Here is a 25216-nt window from a genome sequence, read left to right on the forward strand (position 1 = left end):
TGTTCATCCTCCTTTCTTCCTTGCCAGGAGAACTTTGATTTTGTTGGGGTGGTGGGGAACAAAATGATAGGTGTTGGTCAAGATTCGTTTTAAGGCAGAGATCCTGAATTCTGATGTGCATTAGTAGAATTAGACTCAAGTGCTAGGAGGATGTGGGACAGGTTTTGCTTTCCTGATGAAAGGGAAATATGTGCCTGACATTTCTCACTTCCTCTCTTCCTCCTGCTGTGAACATGGCTTAATTTCTGAAGCAGCAGTAGTCATTTTGAAATCTTGAGGGAAAACCCCAGAGAATCACAGAGCCAGTAAATTCCAAATTTGTTTACCCCACTGTTAACTGGACTTGCTGGTACTTGCAGCTGAAGACACTCCTAATTGATAAAAGAGAGATGAGAATAACAAACAGCTGTTAGGCAAGCTGCGGGTAAGTGCTATAACAGAGATAGGTAGCACTGGGTGATTCAGAGGAGGGTGAGAAGGAAGGCTTCATGAAAGAGGGAGCCCTCTGAATTTGGACAGGACTCTGAGGAACACATATGATTTACACTCGACGATACAGGGATGGAGCCATTATACGGAGAGAGAACTGCATAAGGAAGGGGATGTGTATGGCAAAGCTTGGCTCTACGTGGGGACTTGTGAGGAGCTGCGGGTGGCTTGTGTGTGACATGGAGGGAGTAGAAATTTTAGACAGTAAGTCTGGGAAGATTGATCATTGCCATCTGGAGAAGACCATAAAGGCCAAGGTGGAGTTTGGTCTTAGTTGGGTCAGCATGAAGGGGAGACGGTGGCATAATAAGAGGTGCAGTTCAGAGACTATTTGTTGGCCATGTTTATCATAGTTTATTTGGATTGAAAACCACCAATTTAGATTACCCCAACAGTCCAAGTGAGAGCAAATAAAGACCTGAACTAGATATGGTTATGAAAGAGAACAGATTGGCGAAGTGAGGTGAAGTAGGTGAAGTAGGTGCTTGCCGCTGGATGGACCTGGGGCCTGATGACACCTGCCCTTCCTTGGTAAGGCCTTGTTCTGGGTTTTGGAATCTGGAGATGAAGTTTCTTCATGGTTTTTCCTCTGCCGGGAGCATATATCTGCCTTCCTCCTGACCGTCAGTCTCCATCTCTCTAGATCCTTCAATACCAAGCTCAAATCCCACTTCAGATGAGTCCACATGTCTATCAATAGGAAAAAGGATAAACAAATGGTGGTGTGGCCATACAGTGGACACTACAAAGTTATAAAAAGGAACAAACCAGTGACACATGTAACAGCATGGCTGACTCTCACATAAATGATGCTGAGTGAAATAAGTCAGACATCCTGTATGATTCCATTCATACGAAGTTCAGAAACAGGCAAAAATAATCTAAAATGAGGAAAAAAAGCCCCAGAATAGCGCTTGCTATTGGAAAGGGGTATGAAGGAGTTTTCCGGGGTGATGGACAGAGGTTTGGGTCATGAAGACACATGGATTTACTAAAACCTGTAAAATGCTACACTTAAGATCTGCATTTCTCCATGTAGATCTTACCCTTCCCCCCAAAAGTAAACAAATTTTGAACTGTAGTTAATGACATACAAGCTTAAGAATCTAAGGATGAAACATCCTGAGATCTAAACTTACTTGGAAATGTATCAAAATATAAGAATGACTGATGGATGGATGGCTGGCTAAATATGTGGTAAAGCAGAGATAGCAGTGTTAACAATGACAGAATCTAGGTGATGGATAAGAATGGGTGCTTAATGTATAATTCAGCTTCTCTGTGTGCTTGAAATAGTTCATAATAAAATACTACGGGAAAACCCTCGAGCTTAAGATTTGATAATTTACCTATCAAAGAGGACTGGCAATAAAAAAAACCTGCGGGCAAACATTGGCCCTTTGCAGGTGCTATGACCAGGGGCTCTAAAAAAGGCGTCATTCAGGATGCCTTGCCAAATAATTTTGTCTAGTAGGTGCAGCAGAAATTCTCTTCTCTGTTTTCTACACTTTTTCCTGAGCTCCGGCATCATTAAGTCTTCCCCCCTTACAGACTAACCCTCTATTCCTTCAGGGTTTGTGTGTCCAATGGTCCTGGGGCAAAGAAGTACAGACCACCTAAAACATGTCCTCCAGTACTAAGTTTCACATCTAGTTTAATTACTGACTGCAAAGTTATTTGAAAATACCACACAACAGGGGTGCCTGGGTGGCTCAGTTGGTTGAGCATTGGCTCAGGTCATGATCTCAGGGCTCTTGAGGTCAAGTCCCACGTCAAGGTTTGCGCTGTCAGCGCGGAGTCTACTTGGGATTCCCTCTCTCTCGAAATTATACAAATTTAAAACACACAGACACACACACACACACACACACACACACACACACACACACCAGTGTGGTTTGTTCCTTTGTTCCAAGAGTAAAGAGATTTAGAGAATAAAGAAATGTCAATGTACAGACAGAAAAACTTCCCGGTCCCCTTGAGGTTTCCTGGGGAACAGAAAGGGCAGGACCAAATAATTAGAAATGGTCGGCAATGCAATTTCATTTTTGCCCCAGGAAAAGCCCAACTTCACATAGATTGTAGGGCTTCTTTCCTCTGTGTTTAGCCAGAAGCTCTATCCCTTTTATGACCAATACCTTTTCGTTAAGAGTCTCTAATTCTACTCCTGATACTCATTTAATGATGTATTTCTTTTTTGTCCTAACTGGGACATCCTTGTTCACAAGTTTCAATCTTTCAGAAATCACTATTTTTCGGAACCCTTTCAGCAGCTGGCCAGCCGACTTTTCCCTCACAAAGTCATGTTGCCTATAGGTCATTTGCTGCACAGTTTTTAGTTTACCAAATATATATAAAGCATCTTGTTAAAGGGACATCTGTTCCTGTGTTTACTTACTATGTATCTCTTTGAGCTACTGATGTTACTTTCATATGTATTTTTATTACATATTTAATGAAAATCTAGTTCTTAATATAGATCAGCAACACATCGTTCTAACCTTTACAATTTTACTTTCTCCAATCTCATACATGTTGATTTACAATTTGCTCATTTTTCTATTTTGCTTTATTCAGATGTCCTAGAGATACGAAATAAAGTTTCAGGGTTTTTTTGTTTTGTTTTTTTCCCCTTGGAGGGCCAGAAGCACTCTAACTCAGTGATTTACATCCTTGGATACGCTTTAGAATCATCTGGGGGTGTTGTTTGCAGATTCTGGGACCCATCCCTCATACAGGTGTACTAGGGAGGACATTTTGAGAAACATTTATTAAGATGTGGGTATGTTACATAATTTCAACCTCACAGAAACATAAAATGGGCTAACCTGAATATTTAGAACATATGTTCATGTTTTATTATTTACATTTTAGCCTCCAATTATCAACACTTGACAGTGCTGTTTTATAAATCAATGTGGAAAAAGGAAGACTCGCATTTGTCTTGAAAATGAACAAACCAGGCACCACGAGAGAAAGCCTGATGGTTTTCTAGCAATCAGTCTTAGGAATTTTGTGTGACCCTTGGCTAATTATGTTTTCTTCTTTACATTTTTAAGCGGACTCTGGGGATAAATTGCCATTAAGAGTCTGAAATTTTATGTGAGGTGTTCAAGGAGTATCAGGAGGTCAGCACTTACAAACTAGCAACTTATTAAGGAAGAATTTTTACTAAATACATGAAAATGGTTAAATAAAATCAAGATCCCAAAAGTTTTGCAGTGAAAACAGTAGTCTCCTGCTCTATCCCCCCAACCTCAAATGTCCTTTTCATTGGCAAGCATTTTCATCCTCTTAGCTTTTCCTTCTGGTAGTTACGTTCATGTTGGTTTCTTTCCTCCAGTTAACTATTTTGGTCATTTTTCAAATGAATGCATGTATTAAGGTATATTATTTTTAGCCTCTTAAAGTTTATAAAAAACCTGAGCAGTCTCCTGCCCCACACCCTCCCAACTCTCCAGATTAATGGCTTTTTTAAAAAAAAAATTTTTTTTTAAACGTTTTTTAATTTTTGAGACAGGGAGAGACAATGCATGAACAGGGGAGGGTCAGAGAGAGGGAGACACAGAATCGGAAACAGGCTCCAGGCTCTGAGCTGTCAGCACAGAGCCCGACGCGGGGCTCAAACTCACGGACCGCGAGATCATGACCTGAGCCGACGTCGGCCGCTCAACCGACTGAGCCACCCAGGCGCCCCCAGATTAATGGCTTTTAAGTTTCTTCTGTTGTTTTTTTCTCAAATAATTGATCACATCTTGATTTGTTACTTTACATATTAGTGATTTCCTGATATGTCAATGAGGATTTAGCAGTTAGACAGCTATCCCCACTTTTCCTCTCATATTGTCCCCAAATAGTTACCAGACTTAAGTCCTTTAGTCCGTTTGGGTTGCTGCTACATTCTTTTGCAAATTTCTAGATAGCAACATAGAAGGATTTCTCTTGGTATTTATCCATGAGTACAACTGTTAGGTCGAAGGGTATGTGCTTCTTCATCCTGAATAAATATTGCCAACAAACATGGTAAAAGGCTGACCATGTCAAGTGTTGGTGAGAATGCCACATCTGAGTATGTGGGATGGTACCTTACTGCAGTTTTAATTTGCATTTCCTCAGTTACTAGTGGGAATATTTATCTTTGCATGTATTTATTGGCTATTTGGGTTTCCTCTTCTCTAGATGGCTTGCTTCTAAGTATCTGAGTCCTAAAAATTCTAGATACCTGTACTAATAGTTTGCTGATTATGTTCCTTGCAGAAAGCTCCACTGTTTTCCTTAAGGATTGTAAGTCTCATGCAGTATTGATTCCTTTTCTTGTCTGTGATGTTTGTTTTTTTTTTCCCCCCTCTTTGGAAGATTTTAGTAAATTCCTTTATACTCTTGATTTCTATATTCTAATTTTACTGCTGAACATAAGGGGCTCAATTATTATGTTAATTGTTCATGAAATCCAGCACATAATACTTAAAAAAAATCTAATTACAACAGGCATACCTAATTCATAAAATAACATGCTCAACTCTGATACTGTCGACAGTTTCAGCATACATTTTCCTACACATACTATATACCATCAGTAAATTTTTTAGGTATGATACACAATTCGCTTCTTTTATTTAACAGTCTTTGGCATTTTTCTGTCAGTACCTCATTCTTTTTAACTGTTACAGACAATATTAAATTCTACAGACATATTGGTTGGTTATTTCTTTATTGATTGCCATTTGGGCTGTTTCCAAGTTTTATTTTTTAAGTTTTTTTTTTAAGTTTATTTATTTTGAGAGAGAGAGTGCACGTGTGTGAGTTGGCAAGGGGAGCAGTGCAGAGGAGAGAGAGAATCTTAAGCAGGCTCTGTGCTGTCGGTGCAGAATCCGATGTGGCTTGATCTCATGAACTGTGAGATCATGACCTGAGTTGAGATCAAGAGTCTGACGCTTACCCGAATGAGCCACCCAGGTAGCCCTGTTTCCAAGTTGAAAAAAATTCTCAGTGCAACAAATTCTCTTGGGTCTCTTTGTTGTTCAGGATTAATATTTAGAAGTAGAAACTCAGCTCTGGGTCCAAACCCAGAATATTTTTAATTTTAATTGATATTGTTAACTTAAACTCTAAAAAAGTTGTATTAATTTACAAGGCAAAAAATGCCCTTTCTTTGGATACCTAACAAATCCAAATCTTTGCTAACATGGTAGGAAAACATGTTTTAATTTTCACTTTTTAATTCAGTGAAGTTTAATTTTGTTTCCAACTTCATAATTTTGGTTTCTTGCATTATCTAGTTTCATTTCACTACCTTTTTAATTTCTAATTTTAGCCATATGCTTGTTTTAAATCACTCTTTTTTGTAAAGAACAACTTTATTCTTCTATCATTGTAACATCCATGGAATCCCACAGAAGATCAGAGGCAGAGTTTTTAGAGGTCTCAGACCTTTTCTTTTAACCTTCAAAAAGACAGTGTCCTACCTGCCTCTTTACTATCCCAATGGAATATACCAGAGTTCCCTCAACTTACTGATTGCCTGAGTGAACAGAACCTTTTTTGAGAAGAGTGAATGAAATGCATGGAGAATTCAAAGTCTCTATTTTGATTTAATTTTCTTTTAATATCTGAGTTCTATCTCTTCTGTTTATAATCCATGTCTGACCTTTGGACAAATCTGCCTAGTTCTATCTCTATAGGTCCTGGTTTCAACTCATGCTCTCGGGGAATTTTTTCAACTTTGGTTTTTGAAAGATATGCTACCGTAGGCAGGTGCTGGTCCTTGATGGGCATCATACAGCTATAGCAAAAAAGGTTTCATAAATGGTTATCTGATATGGAATAGTAAGACTAATCTTAACTATAGTCTACTTAAGATTAATTTATAAAATCTCATTGCTTACAAATAATTAGCCGTTGACCTAAAGTCACAAAAGTCTTTTTTTCTAATATTAAAAAATATGTAATTGGAGGGGAGGGGGAACAACTAACTTGAAATAAACCAGAAAACACCTTCACATTAATTGTTCTTCTCATATACTTCAAATTTGTACTTAATGCTTTTCTCCTCCTGGATATCAGAAAGAACACCTGGGTATCTGTAAAAGAAAAATATGTGGAATAATTTGTCAATTAAAAAAAAGATATATACTGTGTCAATTAAAAAGAGATAGCTCAGCCAAAAGGCATCAATAAAGTAAATAAAAGTTTCGTCTTCATTTTTTTTTTCCACAATGGTAAGTCACGGTGAAACTGGGTATCATACAAATACACTATGGAACAGTGTAGGAAACAGAAAGAAAAACTTGCAAACTGTACAGAAAGTTAGGAAACAAAAAGTGCAATTTATCCTTTCCTTCTGACTCCTAATTCTTCTGTCTCAAACTAGCCACTGTCAGCAGTTTCTCTTTTACCTTTCCACTATCACCCAGCTAGTATGAAATGTAGTAACATTTTGCAAATCTTACACTTGATATCAAATTTCTTACGTGAGCAAATGAAAAACAAGATACAACCTTTAGCTGCTTAGAGTAGAACTGAAGTTATGTGTCCCGTATGGTGAAAGATTCTGCTGTTTAATCAGTGGACACCACGCTGCTCTAATTTCCCAGAGTGTTCCTCACGGCAGTTCTTTTATGGACATCACTGTTTATCTGAAATTTTCTCTCACTTAGATCTGTGTTCCTGCCACCTTCCAATTCAAAACCCAAGCCCTCCTTTGCGTATATACCAAGAGGCAGAGTTGCTAGATCATGTGGTAGTTCTATTTTTAATTTTTTTGAGGAGCCTCCATACTGTTTCCACAGTGGCTGCTACCAGTTTGCATTCCCACCAACAGTGCACAAGAGTTTCTCTACATCCTCACCAACACCAACACTTGTTATCTCGTTTTTTGTTTTTGATAACAAATCAGGACCTCAAAGAAATATATATCCTCCCATGTTCACTGCAGCCTAGTTTACAGTAGCTAAGCAACCTAAATGCCCATCAACAGATGAACGATTAAACAAAAATGCTGTATTTACATACAATGGAATATTGTTCAACTTCAAGAAAGAAGGAAATCTTGCCATATGCAGCAACATGGATGAACCTGGAGGTCATTATGCTAAGTGAAATAAGCCAGTCACAGAAGGACAAATACTGCATTATCTAAAATGGTCAGACTCGGGGCGCCTGGGTGGCGCAGTCGGTTAAGCGTCCGACTTCAGCCAGGTCACGATCTCGCGGTCCGTGAGTTTGAGCCCCGCGTCAGGCTCTGGGCTGATGGCTCAGAGCCTGGAGCCTGTTTCCGATTCTGTGTCTCCCTCTCTCTCTGCCTCTCCCCCGTTCATGCTCTGTCTCTCTCTGTCCCAAAAATAAATAAAAAACGTTGAAAAAAAAAATTTAAAATGGTCAGACTCATAAGAACAGAGAGTAGAAGGGTGGTTGACAGGTGTTGGGGGAAAGGGGAAACACAGTTGTTCAAAGGGAATAAAGTTTGTTGTGTAAGATGATTAAATTCCAGAGATGTGCTGTGCAATGCTGTGTCTACAGTTAACAACACTGAATTGGAAAACTAAAATTTTGTTGAGAGGAGGTCTCATATTGTATTCTTACAATAAAATTTTTTTCCCACTGAAAAACCCACCACCAACAAAAAATCCCCTCAGGTCCTCCACTGAGGACTGTACTGACCACTGAAAAACCCACCACCAACAAAAAATCCCCTCAGGTCCTCCACTGAGGACTGTACTGACCACTCTCGTCTCCAACCCAAATCTTATACTTCCTCAGTATTGTGCGAGCTGCACCCCCATGTGCTCCAGGTGGGGATGAGGAACACCTGCTTTGATCAGACTTGTGTTTGACTCTGGTTCTGTTGTCTTCATCCTTATGAATAATCTGGCCCTGAGTTCATTACATTAAGTGCTCTATAAATGTTATTCTTTAGTATTATGAGTTTCTTTCACCCCATATTTTCTAAACTCACTGTAGCAGGGATAAGATAGGAAAAGATTTAAACCTCTTATGATACCCAGTGCAATGCTGAGTAATAACAGGTATTAACCTTTTGTTGACTAATCAGAGGTATGCCATTTGATAAAAAACATAAACATATAAAGTAACAATAGTATAATAACATATAAAGAAAATAAAATCTATGTTTCTATTTACTAACCATTTCCTGAGCTGTTTCTGTTCAACTGTTTTAGTAGCAATATAGCATTTTTCTTTTTTTAAAGCAGTGATTTTTCGAGGCCAACTTTTAACCATAATTTTAGTTTCTTTGGAATGAGTCACCAAAAAGTAACATTTACATTTTTGTGTGTTTGTAAAATTCTCAAGAGTATCAAGATTCTCAGTTAAAAGATAAAAGCAAAATATCAAAATTATTTCTAAAACCACAAATAATACTTAGAAATACTATGTTATTGGCTGGGTATAGTCAGCAGCCACGGTATTAATGTTAATCTGCTCTGTGAAACTGAAATTCAACTCTGCTTCGGATTAATTTTACTTTTCACAATATTTATATATTCAGTCTATTATTCGTTCAAGAGAGAGAGCATGCCTACACATAGAGAGGGAGGGAGAGAATCCCAAGCAGACTCCATGCCCAGTGCAGAGCCTGACACAGGGCTCAATCTCACCACTGTGAGATCATGACCTGAGCCGAAATCAAGACTCAGACACTTAACTGATTAAGTGACCCAGGCGCCCCCATATTCAGTCTGTTTAATAATGACAGAACTACCCCAACCATCATAATTCCAAACTTTTCTGAAGAGCAAACTGCTTAGGAGCCACATATGAACTCTGAGTTTAAGCCTAACAGGATGTGGAAATGCCTCCTATTTGTTATGAACCACCCAGATAGAGATCCCCCTCTAGAATCTTCAGGCAGTAAGGAATCCAGTAGCTATGAAGAAACATAAGATTCGAACTGACAAAGAATGAGAATACTGAGATGATGTAATGTAAAGTCTAAGAAAGAGGTAAATAGTTATCTATAAGAAACAACTCACAACTAAATTTAAATGAAGACTATAGCAAGCACAGGCTCAGGAGGAGTCGTACAAATAGAATGAATAAGGATCCTGTTGGCTAGTCAGGAACTAATGGGAACAGAAGAGGAACTGTTAGCCCATCAAAAACTTTCTTAAATTTGTCTATTGAAAAGGGGCATCTGTCCCAGCTCTGGAGCCAACTACGGCCTCAAAGGCCTCTTCTGGCCTTTATCCTCTTTGCATAGTTACATGGAACGCTGTTAACTACAAGGAAAAACCTGTTTGGGGCTCATTAAGCAGAAAACTGCTGGTATAAAACATTTAGGCCTGCTGGTTTTGCTGGAGCCTAGTGTGAAATAGTTTGAGATGGGAAAGATTTCTTATAGGTAAGATGAATGAGGGCACAGCCTTAGAGGACAGGCTGGAATGCTGCTGTCAAAAAAAAAAAGAAGAAAAAAAAGAATTATGCAGACAATGACCCATGGGGGAAAAAGGCAGACGCAAAGTAAAACCTAACTTTGTTAAGATTTTTTTCCTGCTTTTAGGTTTCTACCACTTGTGGCTTCACCCACATTCTAATTTTATTCCCTTTGCACTTCACAATAGTCCTCTCATCTTTATTTCATTTTACTAGTGCTTTTATTACCAGGAAGTATGGTGTTAATAAAAGACAACTGTTTGAACTGAAACTTATGTCACTACAAGAGGGCCACTAATAGGGAGAATGGGGGGTCTAACCTCTGTGTAGCTGTGGGAAAAGAAAAAGGGGAAGTAGAGAACAATCAGAGCTCATTTCTGGACAGTACGGAGCAATTCTAAGTTCCCCAGTGTACAGACATTTGGAGAGAATGCAGCTCAAGAATTGAGCAACATTACGGATTTTCAGGGACAAAATATATTCTGTCTTTCCAGGTTTCTCTTTCTTCTACCTCAGGAAAGACTGACCTACTCCAGATCTCCCCTTAGGGGATTCCCTCCACTCTGCGTTCAGGAGGTTGTTACTATGTTGGTACAACTTCAAAGTAAGACAACCATCAAATGATGTAACAGGAAAAAAAAAAAAAAAAGACTCCATTTTCTTTCATAGCCTTGTCTAGAATGTCCATTTTTGAGCAATTTCCTTGGAATTTGGTTTTGGATAGAAATTTCCTATCTGAAGCTTCCCACTATTAAAATCTTCTAAGACATTTAAAGAACTGGGGAGCCTGGGTGGCTCAGTCACTTAAGTATCCGACTCTCGGTTTCGGCTCAGGTCATGATCTCACAGTTCATGGGTTTGAGCACCGCATCGGGCTCTGTGCTCTCAGTGAAGAGCCTGCTTGGGATTCTCTCTCAATCCCTTTTCTGTGCCCTTCCCTCATTCTCTCTCTCTCTTAAAATAAATAAATAAACTTAAAAAAATAAGTAAGAACTAACACCAATCCTTCACAAACTCTTCCGAAAAAATAGAAGAGGAAAGAGACCATTTCCTGACTCATTCTGTGAGGCTGGTACTCTCCTGACACCAAAACAAGGTGAACACATTATTAAAAAATGAAACTACAGACCAATATCCATTATGAATATAAATGCAAAAATCCTCAACAAAATATAAGCAAATTAAATCCAGGAACATATAAAAAGGACTACACATTACTACCAAGTGGATTTATTCCAGAAATGCTAGAATAGTTTAACACGAAAATCATTGAATATAATACACCGTATTTATTAATATTTATTAATATTAGAAGGATGTGTTAAAACCTAGTCTGAAAGCATTGATACGATTAATCTTCTACTTTTACTCTTCATAGCCAATAGCTGAGAAGTACTTAAAAAAACTTTTTTTTTAAAGTTGAAGTATGAAAAGTGCTTTTAAACTAAAATGCTGTGAGTTTTCACAATCAGGCAGTTTCATGCTGAAATCTTAACTCCATCTTTTCTTCCATCACCTCCACTGCTATCCAAGTCCCTTGTTCTTTCACCTCAACTCCTGCAGCTAACTGGTCTCCCAGCTTCATTCTTGTCCCTTCTGTTCTCCACAAACAGCTGGAACAATGTCACCCTCTCTTCAAACCCTCTAAACTTGTGTCTGGTCTGACCCCTCTGGCCTCCCCCTTGCTTATAATGCTCAGAGTAGTCAGTCCCTGCTCAGGGTCAGGGAGCACAACCAAGCTTGTTCCTGCCCTCTGGTCTCTACACGAGCTATTTCTCTGGTTTCTGGAATGCTCTTCTCTTTGCATGGTTGGCTTCTTGACATTTAGATCTCAGCATAGACACCACCTCTTCAGAGAGGACTTCTCAGACAATACGGTATTTACCACATCACAATATTTCAGTTCTCCATATAGCAACTCTCTTAATGTTTACCTTTCATTTACTACTCTCCTTTTCTACTACAAATACTCTAATCTTAGAGAGCAGTGACATCTTGGTAAGCACGGCTTCCCCAGTGCCTAAGACAGTGTCTGATGCTAAGCAGAGACCTCATAGAATGAGCTAATGACTACTCTCTAGATTTCAGTCAAATTATTAAAACTTAAACATCCCAAGTTTGTTAAAGCAGATTTCCCAAAATTCCTAGTTTTTTTTTTTAAATTTTTAAATGTTTATTTATTTTTGAGACAGAGAGAGACAGAGCATGAACGGGGGAGGGGCAGAGAGAGACGGAGACACAGAATCGGAAGCAGGCTCCATCCAGGCTCTGAGCCATCAGCCCAGAGCCCAATGCGGGGCTCGAACTCACAGACCGCGAGATCGTGACCTGAGCTGAAGTCAGACGCTTAACCGACTGAGCCACCCAGGTGCCCCTCAAAATTCCTAGTTTTTGTCTGCAGAACACATTTCTACTCCAAATTCAATATGAAGAGATATACTGTTTCTCTGATTCTTAAGCAGGAAATCCAAAAGTACTTCAGACAAATTAATAACATTTTACTTACTCTGGGAGAAGTTTATATTTCTCCAAATCAATTTCTGGAAAAAATGTGTCACTTTCAAACTCCTGCATAATCCTTGTCACAAATAGTCTAACGTGGCCTGGCCTGTTCATGGCTTCCTTTGAAAAAACACAAGAGGCATCAATTTCTTTATTTATCTGTCAAAAGAAACAAACTCTTAAGATTTGTTTGTTTTAATTACATAGTCAAGTTTGTATCTGGTATTAAGAGACATGCTCCATAACTTGTCACCTCCAAAGCATGCTATTTAAATATCCTATTATTAAGTTTGGGGTCCTGCAAAGTATGTCTTAGTTATTTTGAGAATGGCACTAATAATTATCACTAATTATGAGAGTGAGTTTAAATATATTCTGGCCTCTAGTTTGCTTACATGAATTCTTTTTTCATTTAAGCATTCAGTATTATCTTCTTTCTTTGGTGGTTGTTTAAGAATTAAGAACCCTAAATTATCTAGTTGCTCTCCACAGAAAAATTTGCATATGTATATATATGGATAAGATAGTATATAATTTTATGAGATTTTGATTACTAAAAATCCCAAGGGCATACTTAATTAGTACATTTACACAGAATTTAATAACGCTTCCATTTCTTAGGAGATAGCTACAATGCTAGCAGGTAATTTACTTTCTTAGCCTCTGTTGCTAATGATTGTATTGGCCTTATATTGTTAATGACTTTTCTAACTATAGCCTATGCTACTGTTGATAGTTTCTATAGAAAAAACTGCACTTGAATGAATATCTTAAAACTCTAATAAAAAGTCATGAGTCCTAATTGCATCTCCAAGAAAGTAATAACCCTTGATTTTCAAATAACTTATGGAAGAAAAAAAATATAAAATTTCAAGTGTGTGTTATCCTTGAAATTCCAAATAAGGGCATAGAACAAATGTTACTTTTTATTTTTGGCTTTTTACTACAGCAAATATAAACTCACTTATTCTCTTGCCCCAATCAAATAAATATCCTACCAATTCTTAATGTTATCAAAAATTAGAAAAACTGAATAGGACGAACCACAGCAGCATCTGAAAGTCGGTATCCAAGGAAATACTATATGGCACAACCTTTTCTGTAAAGGGTCATATGTAAATACTTTAGGCTTTGTGGACCATGTGGTTTCCTTCTTTCCTTTGTGGGCAACAGCAGCTGTAGACAATACTAAACCAATGGGCATGGCTGTGTTCCAATGAAACTGTGTTTACAAAAACAGGCTGGCCCCAGGGAAGATGAGCCTAAAAGTTCTACAAGTTATGGTGATGAGAGGCAGGTGCATAATACAAAATTACCAGTTGGAGATTCTACTTCCTTATGTGAGTTCGAGCCCCGCGTCAGGCTCTGTGCTGACAGCTCAGGGCCTGGAGCCTGCTTTGGATTCTGTGTCTCCCTCTCTCTCTGCTCCTCCCCTGCTCACACTTTGTCTCACTGTTTTTCAAAAATGAATAAACGTAAAAAAAAAAAATTAAATATTTATAAAAAGTAGATTTTCAAGTGAATGTGGTATTAAATCATTCAAAATGCATACTGAACAAAATAAAGAAATGATTTGTTTTCCTAAAAATTCATGCCTGGCTGAAAGATCAAAGGAAAATGTCCATTTCCTCATAAAACAAATAAAGCAAACCAAAGGCTGTAGAAACAGGTCTGGGATCCTGGTATATCTTTTCTTTTAAAACAAATTCAGTGTATATATGTTATAACAAGACACCAAAGTGTAGGGGCTGGCTTTTTTCCTTCCCATAAACTTTAATTTTTTATTAGTGTTTTAAGAGTCCAAAAATTCTATTTATTATCCTCAAAAATTTTGAAAGCTGAAAGTCATTTGGTATTCAAAAGAAGAAATATTTTGGAGCACCTGGCTGTCTCAGTCTGTGGAATGTGACACTCCTGATGTGAGGGTTGTGGGTTTAAGCCCCATGTTGGGTATAGCGATTACTTAGAAAAATAAAATCTTATGGGGTGCCTGCGTGGCTCAGCCGGTTGAGCATCAGACTTCAGCTCAGGTCATGATCTTGCAATTTTTGAGTTTGAGCCCCATGTCAGGCTCTGTGCTGACAGCTCGGAGCCTGGAGCTTGCTTCAGATTCTGTCTCTCTCTCTCTCAAAAGTAAATAAACATTAAAAAATAAAATAAAATTAAATTAAATTAAAAAAAAAAATACGAAGTTTTCAGCCGGAGCCTCCATCTTCCAGTAATTCACCAAGGGAAAGAGGAGAGGCACCTGCTGAATGTGCTCTAGGTGTTCTAGGAAACATGGAGTTGTTCTGTTGGCTACATACCTGTGAATCTACAAGAAAGGTTTATTTTGGACATCAAGGGAATAGGCACTGTTCAACAAGAAATGTTTCACAAATGTTACCACTGCAAAACTGGAAGAGTCTACAATGTTACCCAGCATGCTACTTGCATTGCTGTAAACAAACAAGGGCAGATTTTTGCCAGGAGAGTTAATGTATGTATTGAGCAAATGCACTCAAAAGAGCCGAGATAGCTTCCTGAAGTGTGTAAAAGAAAATGATCTGAAAAAGAAGGAAGCCAAAGAGAAAGGTACATGGGTTCAACTGAAAAGCCAGCCTGCTCCACCCAGAGAAGTACATTTTGGGAGAACCAATGGAAAAGAGCCTGAACTGTTGGAACCCCTTCCCTATGAATTCCTGGCATGATAAGTGTAAAAAAAAAAAAACAAACAAAAAAACAGACCTCAAGACTGGGGAAAAAAAAAAAAAAAAAGGACTATTTTCTCTTTTACTCGTTTTTTCTATTATTATGAAACATGTAATAGTTTTCCTATGCTTTCATATTATACAAAATTGTTAAGTTTTAACAAATTCGTATACATTTAGTCAGTGTATAGTAACTGAGAGCCCCATCCCTTTCTCAGTAAGGACCTATATATTCTTGGAAAAAGGGGAGAATTCAGTATATCAGGGCACATCTAGGGAGTAGAAAACAGTGCAATGCAAGTACAATTCTAAGGGAAGTATTTAGAATGTTTTTATCATTTTTTTTAGTGTTTATTTATTTTGAGAGAGGGAGAGACAGGGTGGGGAAGGGGCAAAGAGAGAGGGAGACACAGAATCTGAAGCAGGCTCCAGGCTCCAGCTGTAGGCAGAGAGCCTGACACAGGGCTTGAACCCATGAACCGTGAGATCATGACCCAATCCGAAGTTGGTTGCTTAGCCAACTGAGCTACCCAGGAGCCCCTAGAATATTTTTAAATTAGAAACATCAACTATTTGGAATTGAAAATCAACTGGAACAGGCTTAAAAACTCGCTTTTATATTTTTATTTACTTTTCATGATAGTATCTAAAACGAATAAATCAAATTGACAATGTGTCTAGTTTATAGTAGGGATAATGTACTTCCTTTGCTCATGGCCTAATTTTTTAAAAGTTCAGATGGCAGGGAATCTGAAGGCAAGTGGGGTAGAACATTTCTTTATGATTTTACTTACCTTATAAACAGAACTGCCTCCCACTACCCAAACCATGTCCACTTTATGTGCTAATTCTGGTTGCTCAGTAAGTTGTAAGGCATCATCCAGACTTTTGGCAAGAAAATGAGCTCCTTGTGGAGGTTCCCTGAATTTAAAAAAATTACAAATAATGTCTATAAAACCCATTCATACCAGTCAAGTAATCTGAATTGGAATAAGTAATTATAAAACCAAAATCATCATAAATATGAATTCTTTCAATAATAAACACTTAACATCAATATGGCCTATGACCAAAAATTCAAACCATATTTGTGTATGTACGGTCCACAATGAATCAAAAAACAGAAACACTTCTGGTATCTTGTGATATTTATGGTTGAAAAAAATCAGAAGAGTAGTGGTCTCTGGAGGGATGGGGTAAAGATTCACTGGGAAGAGGCATAGGGGAACTTAGGAGGGGTCATGGTAAAATTCTCCATCTTTGATATGAGGTTACATAGGTGCCTACATTTGTCAAAATTTAGCAAAAGTACATTTAAGACTTGTACATTTCATTGTATGTAATATTTATCTCAAAAGATGGGGCACCTGGGAGGCTCAGTTGGTTAAGCGTCTGACTCTTGATTTCAGCTTATGTCATGATCTCAGGATTCCTGAGATGAAGCCCTGCATTGGGCTCTGCGCTGTCAGCTTGGGATTCTTGCTCTCCCTCTCTCTGCCCCTCCCGAACTTGTGTGTGGGCGTGCTTGTGTGTTTGCTCTCTTTCAAAATAAATAAACTTAAAAAAAAAAAATTGTAAAGAAATATTGAACTCTAGTTAATGATATATATGCTGAAGTATTTAAGGGAAAACATACTGATGTTTCCATGTTACTCTGAAATGCTTAAAAAAAAAGATCATTGGATGCATGGATGGATGGTAAAACAAGCATAATAAATTGTTAATGGTGGAATCTATGTGTTAGGTATACAGGTGTTTAAGGTTCTTTATGTTTGAAAGATTCATAAAAAATGTTGGAGAGAGAGTAGTATGTTTGAATGACTGTAGTTTGGAATGATATTCGAACTGTTAATATGTGATGAATGGGGAGTAAAAGACTTTTCATGTTTCAAATATAGAAGTGGATGAAGTATTAATAAGCATGTATATTTTTTAAATTAAAATCCAAAGGAGAATTAATTTCAGTGTTACATCTTCAGTTTAATTTCTCCCTATCTCCACAACTGTTTATTTTTTCCTGGGGGGGGGGGGGAGGGGGCGGGTGGAGAGTGATAATTCCCTTTATAATTGAAGAAACATAGAATTTGACTTTCATTGTAATTAGAGAACAGAAATTATAATTCAAAGTCAAGTTCTCAGAGTGATGCTTTAAAAAATTATGTAACTGCCTTTGAACTAGTGCTTGTAACAATGATTAATCAACAGCTAATGGAGATTATTAATTCTCTTCACTGCCTCCTCCCTCACCTTCTTTTTTAGATATTTTACTTATTTCACCCTTTGTCATCTCTAAAGGAGTAAGATAGCACAAAGAATGTATTTTGACTAAAAGCTGAAAAAAGACTCGCACACCAGGGTGAGGTTAAATGAGCCAAGGAAGTCTCTAAGGTGTCAGGGAGGCTGCAGCGAGTAGGCTGGACAAGGCTGTGTAGGGGGAGAACTGAGTCTAGATTTGAGCTTGGGGAGAAGGTAGTCTAGCTAAAGTCTAGAATGACAAACAGAGTCCAGGTGGTTTTAGTAACTGAGGATGCTGAAGTCAGAAATGATGACAGGTGTCAGGGAAGAATGAAAAATGGTGGTTTAGGATCTGACTTAGTGACTTAGGATCTGACATAAGAGGAGAATTTGAAGAGGTGTCCTAGAAATTGGTGGGTTGTAGCAAAATAATTTAGAAGGTGGTATAAATGTTTGGTGTGGATTCAAAGAAAGGGGGCAATCATTCTGTGTAGATTGTGGAACAATGGCTTGAAATGCTTCCAGGGCTTAAGGTGAAGACTACTTTTTTGACCTTTTGTAATGAGTCTGTTAAAGGAAAACAAAGACTAGATTAAGGATTTGTTTCAGATTTTAATATCATAAAGACATGGAGGAAATGCTTCTGCAAAATGTTATTCCTTAGCAGTTTAGGAATGTTTGAAACACTTGACCCAAGATGGGTATAAAAATATAAGCAAAAAGTTGAGCTAATGTTTGAGCTAATTAGGCCACTGTGTTCACTGTCTAAAAGCACAAATCCTAGGAACACAGTGAATAGTATATAGCAAACACTCAATACTGTGACTTATTTCATTGCCCACTTTACTTCCTCTATTTATCTCAGACTAAGAGAGATTGCATTCCCTGACAAGAGAGTTGGTATGTGGTTCCATATGTAGTCAAGCATGTGGACATCTTTGATACCTTGTTTCAAACTTAGAATCTTAGCTCCTGAAGAGGACTGGCATGAGGACTAGGAGATAATGCAAAACAGTATGCACACCAGTGATACTTCATCCTTCTCCCTTCTCCAGAGAGGCTGCTTTTTACCTGGATAGTTACATTAGAAAGAAAATATCTAACATTTGAGGACCCATTTGCTCTCCGAAGTAGTGGGAACAGGTAGTACTTTATATGCATCAGACTAGCAGTCCTATGTAAGTACTTTTATTCCTTTTTATAGATGATATTGAGGCTGAGGGATTCAGTGGCCAGTGGCTATAGATCTAGGAAATGGTGGACCTGAGATTTCAACTCCAGCAGCCTGACATTGGGAGTCTGTGTGTTACAACTCCCTACATAGACAAGGGATTCAACTGGTGGCCATAGGCTACAAAGGTGTCAAATTCTCGTCCCCTCAGACCTCAGGATGGTGTGGCCTAGTTTAGCAGAGCCTTAAGACCAGTGTCCTCTGGCCTTGAGCAGCCTCATTTGATTACCTCAGGGTACCATATAAACATTATCCTTTCTCACTGTGCCTGATGTGAAAGATGATGTGGCAGATGGAATTCTGGCTCAATTTCCTAGACTGTTGGGAAAGCATTTAAAAAACAAAAAACCCTAGGCTAGAATCATATCTTAACCAGAATTCAAAAATATGTTCAATTTAAGACCTTTCAAACTCAGTCTCTGAAACAGAATTTCCAACTAAAATTAAAATTGGTTCAAGCATGCTCCATCCTCATAATCGAATACTATGTAGCCACTAAAAATATTCATAGAAATTAATCTTTCCATATATCAAATGGGGAAAAAAAGACAGGTTACAAAGTGATATTATGTGGGATCATCCTATTTTTATAAATCACCTAAAGACCATCCATTCTGTAAAAATTTCTGAACCCCTGCTTTGCTAGGGGATATACTAAGTGCTGGGATATACTAAGTGCCACTGTACCAGTGGCAGGCAGAGCTCTATCTCAGCAGTGGCCATAATATGAAAAGGATATGCGATGGGGATGTGTGGAGGATGCCAGGTAGGCAGAGGTGGTACATCATCTGGGTGGGGTGATGAAGGAGAATACTGCTTGGAGAATGATCCCTTAGCTGACAGTCTCAAAGGAGATAAAAACATGTGCAAGACACGGAAGTGATGGATGACCATAGAGGATACTGAGATTTATACTGAAGTTACAGAAGTTATTTATTTAACACAAGAAAGCTCCAAGAAAGTTGAAGGTAGAAGTAGTATGTAGTGAGGTTTAAAACAGTAAAGGGTAGCACAACAGAGCAAGGTCTTGAGACCAGGAGAAAACGGGAGTCTAGGATAAAGTGGTGGGGGCAGACGGAGGATTCTGGTTGACAGGAGGGGATTTTTGACTCAAGACTGTGGGAAGGAAGAATAAAGTGATAGATTAGGGCAAAAAACGAGATCACAAACCTGCTCATTGTGCTCCCGTTAATATTTTCTATTAGAGACCAAAGGTAATTCTGCCAAAATAGAAAAGCTGGGACAGTAGGATCTGATATTGATAGGGTACTTTCTGTGTGCCATAAATTTAACATAAAAAATTTCAATTAATCCTCAAAATCACCCTAAGAAGTTCTCATTATTAATCCCATTTAGTAGATAAGGAAACTGTCATTCAGCAAGGCATCAAGTTAATAGGTACCAGACGAGGTAGTAGAAGCCAGGTTGGTAACTCTTTGCTGTACCAAGTATGTGAATAGTGAGGACAGAAGAGAGAAAGCTTTAATCACTGTGGAGAATATGACAGACCGTAAAAAATCATTATACTACGAGATGTCAAATAGCTTTCATGAGTTGAAGACAATTTACAACAACTTATATCATGAAGGAAATTTTGGATTTACTAAAGATGCTCTCAAAGCTATAGCAATGTGGTAAAATTTATTTAATTTTTGGTTCCAAAGCCTTAAAAAATTACTTTATTGAGCTATAAGTTATATACAATTCAATTTATCCTTGAGGATTCAACTTCTTACATTGGAGGGTGGTGGTGAAAAACTGAGTATTTCTAAAAGCTTGCCTGAGCAATAGCGATTACATGGGTAAATCTCTCCCCTTTAATTCAGAATCTAGCACTGTATGGCATACAGCAGGTGCCCAGGTTATGTGTGTAACTGACCCCCAAGTAGGGAAGCAGAAGGAAGCACAAAAAATAAACTCTAAAATGTTTTCCTAACTGGTATGTTTATTTCCTCAGAATAACTGATAATAAAAACTCTGAAATTTTCTGTCTTAAAAAAAAACAAGTGAAATATAGCAACAAATGTTATATAAGAAACAACCAAACCCAATTACATGCACAACAGTGGGGGGGGGGGGGTCATAAAGAAGAAATTAGACTCATCATTTGCAGAGATTTGCTGGCTCAATTGAATATCCCCCCCCACCGAGATTTGTTTATATCTGTTGTAGCTCAAGCTAGCCATAAACTTGAGTAGTATTCAAGAAGATGTTATTAAAGAGTCTCTGGGAATGGCTATACAGTCTGTGAATTTGGATTCTACCAAGTAAAAAAGATAATCAGAATATCCTAGCAACCAGAATAAAGAGAACAGTATAAAGACTGAGGCAGATGGCAAGATGCACATCAACTTTTCCTCATCATCCAAGGCGATCAATGCAAATATTCTGGTATACTTTCTTTCATGTTTTTACCTGTGCCATTCTAGAAGGGATTTGGGAAAAAAATCTATATAAGCCTGAACCCCCTTGGCCTACAGTTGTATAATGTTTTTTTCCTGCTCATAGTGTGATGGTCTTTGATGTGTTCACTTGGCTGGGCTATAGTCCTTGGTTATTGAGACACTAATCTAAGTATTACTGTAAAGGTATTTTGTAGAAGTGATTAAAGTTGATAAATCGACTTCAATCTGGGTAGGCAGGATTGAATCAGTTGAAAGGCCTTAAGAGCAGCTCCTCCAGCTTCCCTGAAGAAAAAATTTCACCTGCAGATAGCAGTTTCAGACCCTGCTGAAGAGTTCCAGCATGCCCTTTCTGATGGTGTGCCCTACAGAGTTTTGGACTTGCCTAGCCAGCACCACAAATGTGTAGGCCAATTCCTTGTAATAAAGTCCCCAGGGCATTTCCAGGCATCAGGAACTATCTACTCCAATGTTAGATTGGAGGACAGGAAAATTCCTAGCAGAAGCCAACTGAAGACACTTCTCTTTCTTCAGGATCCCTAGGTCAATTCCAATACTTTCATTTTTTTCACCTGTAGACATTGCATAAAGAATACAAGTACAAAATATTATTTGGGTGTTGTGGTAAACTAGGAATAATTGGGCACAAGGTTATGACTGATTTTTAGCCCATCCTAAAATTTCTATCTTACTGTATCCAGGGCAGGGTATGGAGAGGGGATAAACCACTTAATCTTGGTAAACCCCAAAACATATGTGAAACTAGAAAAAAGTTATTAACTGTATTGTATACATGATAATTGAGCCTATTGAGTGACAGTTCAAGGAAACTGGCAAAGCTGTTACCCCAGTGAGATTTAATGTAACTTTTCAGAGTGGTGAAATCAATCACTTAAGTAAGCAGAGTGAAATTATTGTCATGTGGCATAAATAACTGCTTATTCATTTTCTGTAATCACCTTTATGACATTAAGCAGTGTTATTAATTAATCAATTAATTATTAATTATTTTTATTAAATACTATTAATCAATAGTGCTATATTTATACAATTTTGTTTTGTCATACACAGACCTCTACCATAAGAAATGGGACATGATTTTCTTGTGGTGAATTTGTGATAATACTTACTTGAGGTCTCTACTGAGAACTATATTAATTCTGTCCTTTAAAGGTCGATTCTTCTCTGGAATAGAGAACCATGTCTTTCTACCCATAATCACCAAATTCTGTTTACCTAGAAAATCACATAAAAATAAGTATATTCTGGGAGTATACATTTATATTTTCATATATTCATTTATATGTGCAGAGATAGGACTGTCACAGTGACACCTAGTGGATCTACTTTAAAAATTAAAACTTAAAACAGGCTTACAAAATTGACATTTATCACCCATTTCCTAAATATACTATTTTTCTCTTTGGTGTTATCTGATTTATATCCAATATTTAGTTTTAATCAACTGCAATTATGTATAATAGTGAAGAGCCAAGATTCTGGGGCAAAGTGCTGAAACTGAATGTATTCAGTCATCTACTAGGCAAGTCATGAATCTTCTGTGCCTTACGTTAATGGAGATAACAGTAGTTCCTAGTTCTAGGGTTATTGTGGGGATTGAGGATTTAGAACATCTAGTAAGTACTGTTTAACTGTTTGATGTAATAGTATTATTCATTTGTATACTTTGTATTTATATTAGTAGCCATACTTTTAAAGATAGCTGTTTAGTATTCCACTCAATTAAAAAGCCAAAATGCTTTCAATTGTGCCTCTATTTTTTAAGTAAAATGCTTCTATAGAAACTTTATACACATAACTTCCATTTTTCATATAATTACGTGGAAGAAAAATCTTGGGAGTCAGATATCTGGATCAAAGGAATACACACATTTCTATAACTCTGGGTATGTTCTGGCAGGCTATCAAAAGAAGTGCACGTTTCTGTTTTAAAGAATCATCATTAGTTTGAATTTCTTTAAACAAAAATACTAACATTTACAAAATACAAGTACACTAAGCATTTTTCTGTATTTTACATCATTACTCATAACCAAATTATCACCTCCAAATGTGGAGACAAATTTTTTTCCTCTAAGAATTAAAACCCCAATAATTCATGGTGCCCCCTGTAGAATATGCACTGCATTTTCAAGGACAGAGCTTTAAGTGTTAATAAGGAGATATCAGTGATCAAAAATAACAGAGGCAAAAGGTGAGGAATTCTGATGAGAAATGGTACAGACTTGGCCTAACAACAAAGGTGGAGATAATGAGTGAAGAGCATAGGAAGACATTGGAAAAAATTTAAAAAAAAAGAAAGAAAAAGAAAAAAGAACAAAAAGCCAAGTCGACCTTGGTATCCTTTCATCCACTCATCAAAGAAACACTGTGTTTACTGAAAGCAAGTGAATAGGCCAGGTGTTGGATGCTTTTCCTATTACTAGATCATACATTGGATTCTAGAGTGGTTCATGTCCATTCTTTAGCTTCAAGCTCCTGCTATCTTGTCTCTACCGGTGACCCAAGTGCAAGATCCAAGGACCTTGTACCTGTCCTGTTAAAGTTATGCTGCATCTGCTTTCTGATTGACTGTTTGTCTTTTACTCTACTATTTCTTCTCCTATGACCAAATACATATCTCTTAGGTTTTCAACGGGCATCTCACCACTATATTCTCTTCCATGGTTGTCCTCTCCAGTGGCTCAATTCACCCACTTTGCTGTACCTGAAATTATCCTGGAGATCCCACAAATTCCTCAAACCTCAAAATTATCATTACACCTGCACACTCTTCTCCACTTCTTTATTCTCCATGTCACCCAGACTCTCAAACTGAAGATCTGAGAGTTCATCCTTGATTCTTTCCTGCATCACCTTCACCTTTCTGATCTCCACATCGAGTTCATGTAACTGTTTCTTTTTGTTGTTGTTTTTTTACTTTTATCTTCTTCACTGCCTTCCAGGCCCTACCATCGCTGTTAGCAGCTATGCCAAAGGCCTCCTCTGGTCTCCTTCCCTGCTCTTTCCCTAAAGCCTGTACCTAGCTGCTAATTCTGCCCAGTACCTCAATTTACGCGTGCCCACATAAAATTTCAAAGAACTTTTTTTTAAAAAACGTGACAAACCTTGGGAACTGCGTATAAATCACTGGTAAGACAAAAGGTCCCAGATTAACATGGAAAACTTTTTATTTAAGTAAAATTTGCACTGATAAGCTTACTCAAGCAAGATGTTTCCCAAACCTCAATCACTTAAAAATCCCACATTACCTTCTACGGATGAGGTTGTGGTCATCCTTTGGAAATACTTGAATTCATTCCTATAAATTAGACAAACAGCGTTACTCAGAACATTATCTGGTAGGCTCAAGCCGTAACCCTCCCGACAGACGCTGCACTGGGGGTGGGGGGGGGTGGGGGTGGGGAAAAGTCCTCGCCGGGCAACAGGAGCAGGACGGAAACCGAGAACGTGGCCGGCCGGCTCCAGATGGCGGAAGGAAGCCCTGGTCCAGCTCCTGCCTGCTCAGGTGAAAAGTCCGATCCCATCCTCCCAACCGAGAGTGTCTGTTAGGCCCCGCCCTGGTGCCGCGATCAAAAGCAACCCGCGCCAGTTCTCCCCGTCCCCCAACACCCAATCCAGCTCCGGGCCCGTAGGTACCTGAGCGGCGGCCAGGGCAGGTCCCCGTTCTTGCCGATGCCCATGTTCTGGGACACAGCGACGATACAGTTTAGCGGACGAACCATGACAGCCACTGTGAACACCACACCGCTTGCTCACAACCCTGGGAATCCCCGCCGACCTTGGCGCCAAATTGCAGCCATCCCGCCCCCTCGGTCCTATTTGTGCAGCCGAGACCCCGCCCCCTGCCCCGGCGCACGGCAGGGTCGTGACGTGCTCGCGCACGCAGACTAGGGGAGCTGCGGTGGCGTGCTCGCGCTCCCGCTTGGGCCCTGCCCCAGTGGCGTCAATCTGTGCCCTGGGATGTCGGGTCGGAAGCCTGCCTCTAGTCGCGCCGCTGCCGCCGGCCCAGCCCCTGCAAGGCAAGAGGTTTTGAGCAGATTCTTCCAGTCTACGGGAAACCTGAAATCCACTACGTCCCCCACGGGTGCAGTCCCGAAGGCCGGCCCTGACTCTGATTCCGCAGCGCCCCTAGCGTCCACTCTCCCGCCTCAGTTGCCGCCACACGTGGTGGGTTCGGTCCAGGACGGGGCGGGGCCAGCGGGGTAGATGGGGCGGGACTAGATGGGCGGGGACGGTGCTTGTGGGTGGAGCAG

General features: G+C 38.8%; 2 protein-coding genes across 6 annotated transcripts in view; one reads left to right on the forward strand and one right to left on the reverse strand.

The window, feature by feature from the left end:
- Positions 1-25216, forward strand: part of MSH3 (mutS homolog 3) — a 212987-nt gene that overhangs the window by 242 nt on the left and 187529 nt on the right. For 2 of the 3 annotated variants that reach the window (XR_006218712.1, XM_007079796.2), the window contains exon 1: positions 24897-25127. The exons of the other annotated variant lie outside the window; for it this stretch is intronic. Coding sequence is in view for 1 of the 2 variants with exons in the window: in XM_007079796.2 (XP_007079858.1) it covers positions 24924-25127 (204 nt within the window). In the remaining variant the exon portion in view is untranslated. Of the gene's footprint in view, positions 1-24896; positions 25128-25216 lie in introns of those variants that run through there. 3 annotated transcript variants of the gene reach the window in all.
- Positions 820-24999, reverse strand: DHFR (dihydrofolate reductase). 3 transcript variants are annotated; one of them, XM_007079799.3, is made up of 7 exons: positions 24600-24999; positions 24212-24261; positions 22070-22175; positions 15866-15992; positions 12386-12501; positions 6484-6569; positions 820-1179 (listed from the first exon to the last, which is right to left on the reverse strand). In XM_007079799.3, the coding sequence occupies exons 1-6, from the start codon at positions 24683-24685 to the stop codon at positions 6491-6493; spliced, it is 564 nt and encodes a 187-aa protein (XP_007079861.2). In that variant the 5' UTR covers positions 24686-24999; the 3' UTR covers positions 820-1179; positions 6484-6490. The 3 variants fall into 3 exon arrangements, 2 of the variants coding, with proteins under 2 accessions (XP_007079861.2, XP_007079860.2); XM_007079798.3 differs by having other exon boundaries at positions 6463-6569; XR_001510051.2 differs by lacking the exon at positions 12386-12501.

This window comes from Panthera tigris, chromosome A1, assembly GCF_018350195.1.
Source record: "Panthera tigris isolate Pti1 chromosome A1, P.tigris_Pti1_mat1.1, whole genome shotgun sequence".
NCBI lineage: Eukaryota > Metazoa > Chordata > Mammalia > Carnivora > Felidae > Panthera > Panthera tigris.

Excerpts from the sequence above, each read along its gene's own strand:
- DHFR (XM_007079799.3), bottom strand. The coding sequence starts at position 24,685 with ATGGTTCGTCCGCTAAACTGTATCGTCGCTGTGTCCCAGAACATGGGC. Across the intron at positions 24,262-24,599 it reads CTGCCCTGGCCGCCGCTCAG|GAATGAATTCAAGTATTTCC; the intron begins GTACCTACGGGC and ends TCTAATTTATAG. Across the intron at positions 6,570-12,385 it reads AAATATAAACTTCTCCCAGA|ATACCCAGGTGTTCTTTCTG; the intron begins GTAAGTAAAATG and ends TTTCTTTTACAG.